Below are 978 nucleotides of genomic sequence, written 5' to 3'. Positions count from 1 at the left end.
ACGCTGATCTTTTCCATGAAGGGACCAATCTAAAAGTCTGGAAATTCTTTTATTTAGAAGATTAAAACCCAAACATGAAGCTGACAGCAAACACTGTGGATCAGTCTGTTAAAACAATAAAAAGGCATCGAGACAAATGAGCGAAGATGCGTAGAACAGGAAGCGTCGCCCCAGGCGGGTCTGAAATCAGCCCACCGGTATTTACAAGAATCAGGCTGTAAACGTCCTCCATCGCTTCATGACAGAATTCTTTAGCAGAAGCTAAAGCTCATGCAGAGACAGATGTAGGCAGTAAGTTTAAAGTCTTTGGAAATTCTACCGTCTACCAGGAAACGAACTGATTAAAAACAATCCAGGAAATCTTAAAATCCCATTAAGATCCAGAAGGAAAAACTTCATTTGTCTATTGCAATTTCCTCAGTCTGTGTTGGTGCGGCGTCCCGCGGTGCTGCTCAGTGTTTGTCGCCGGCGCCACACAGACGTGTCTGCAGCTCCACCACCACCGCCCTCATCATGCCTCCCAGCTGCTCGTGCATCTCCACCAGCTGCTGCGGGGAGCAAAGGCTCAGTTCCGGCGCCGTCATCCTGCGGGCCAGAGCCTCCACCGCCGCTGGCGGCGCGTCCTCGGGTCGCTGCTCTCCCTCCCCGGGTCGCTCCTCTCCATCACGCCGCTCCTCTGACACAGAGCTGTTCACATCGGCAGAAACCGGCTCGTCAATCAGCTCCGACGCTGCGAAGACATAAAACCACGTTAGCATAAAGCAGGAGCTGAATGTCTTTTTCTCAGAGTCTGATTCATTCAAATGTGACTCTTATATCCAATGTGGTCATGAACGCCTCACAGCATTCAGATGAGAACGACATTAACTGAACGAAGCTCGTCTGCATCAGGAACCATCTTTATCCACCTGCTGAACCTCAATTTATGCTTTTCAGACAAACCCTTAAGCCCAGAGGGTCTCAGGCGCAAACTCCGCC

The 978-nt window shown here is 50.0% G+C and overlaps 1 protein-coding gene across 3 annotated transcripts in view; it reads right to left on the bottom strand.

Moving 5' to 3' along the window:
- Nucleotides 1-213: 213 nt before the first annotated feature.
- Nucleotides 214-978, bottom strand: part of rif1 (replication timing regulatory factor 1) — a 36,871-nt gene continuing 36,106 nt past the window's right edge. For all 3 annotated transcript variants that reach the window (XM_015396418.1, XM_015396420.1, XM_015396419.1), the window contains exon 34: nt 214-730. In XM_015396418.1, coding sequence (XP_015251904.1) covers nt 453-730 — 278 coding nt within the window. In that variant the 3' untranslated portion in view covers nt 214-452. The remainder of the gene's footprint in view (nt 731-978) is intronic.

Source organism: Cyprinodon variegatus, unplaced genomic scaffold, assembly GCF_000732505.1.
Source record: "Cyprinodon variegatus isolate N-32 unplaced genomic scaffold, C_variegatus-1.0 Scaffold796, whole genome shotgun sequence".
Lineage (NCBI taxonomy): Eukaryota > Metazoa > Chordata > Actinopteri > Cyprinodontiformes > Cyprinodontidae > Cyprinodon > Cyprinodon variegatus.
The sequence above is the reverse complement of the archived record's forward strand: the minus strand, read 5'-3'. Positions and strand labels throughout refer to the sequence as shown.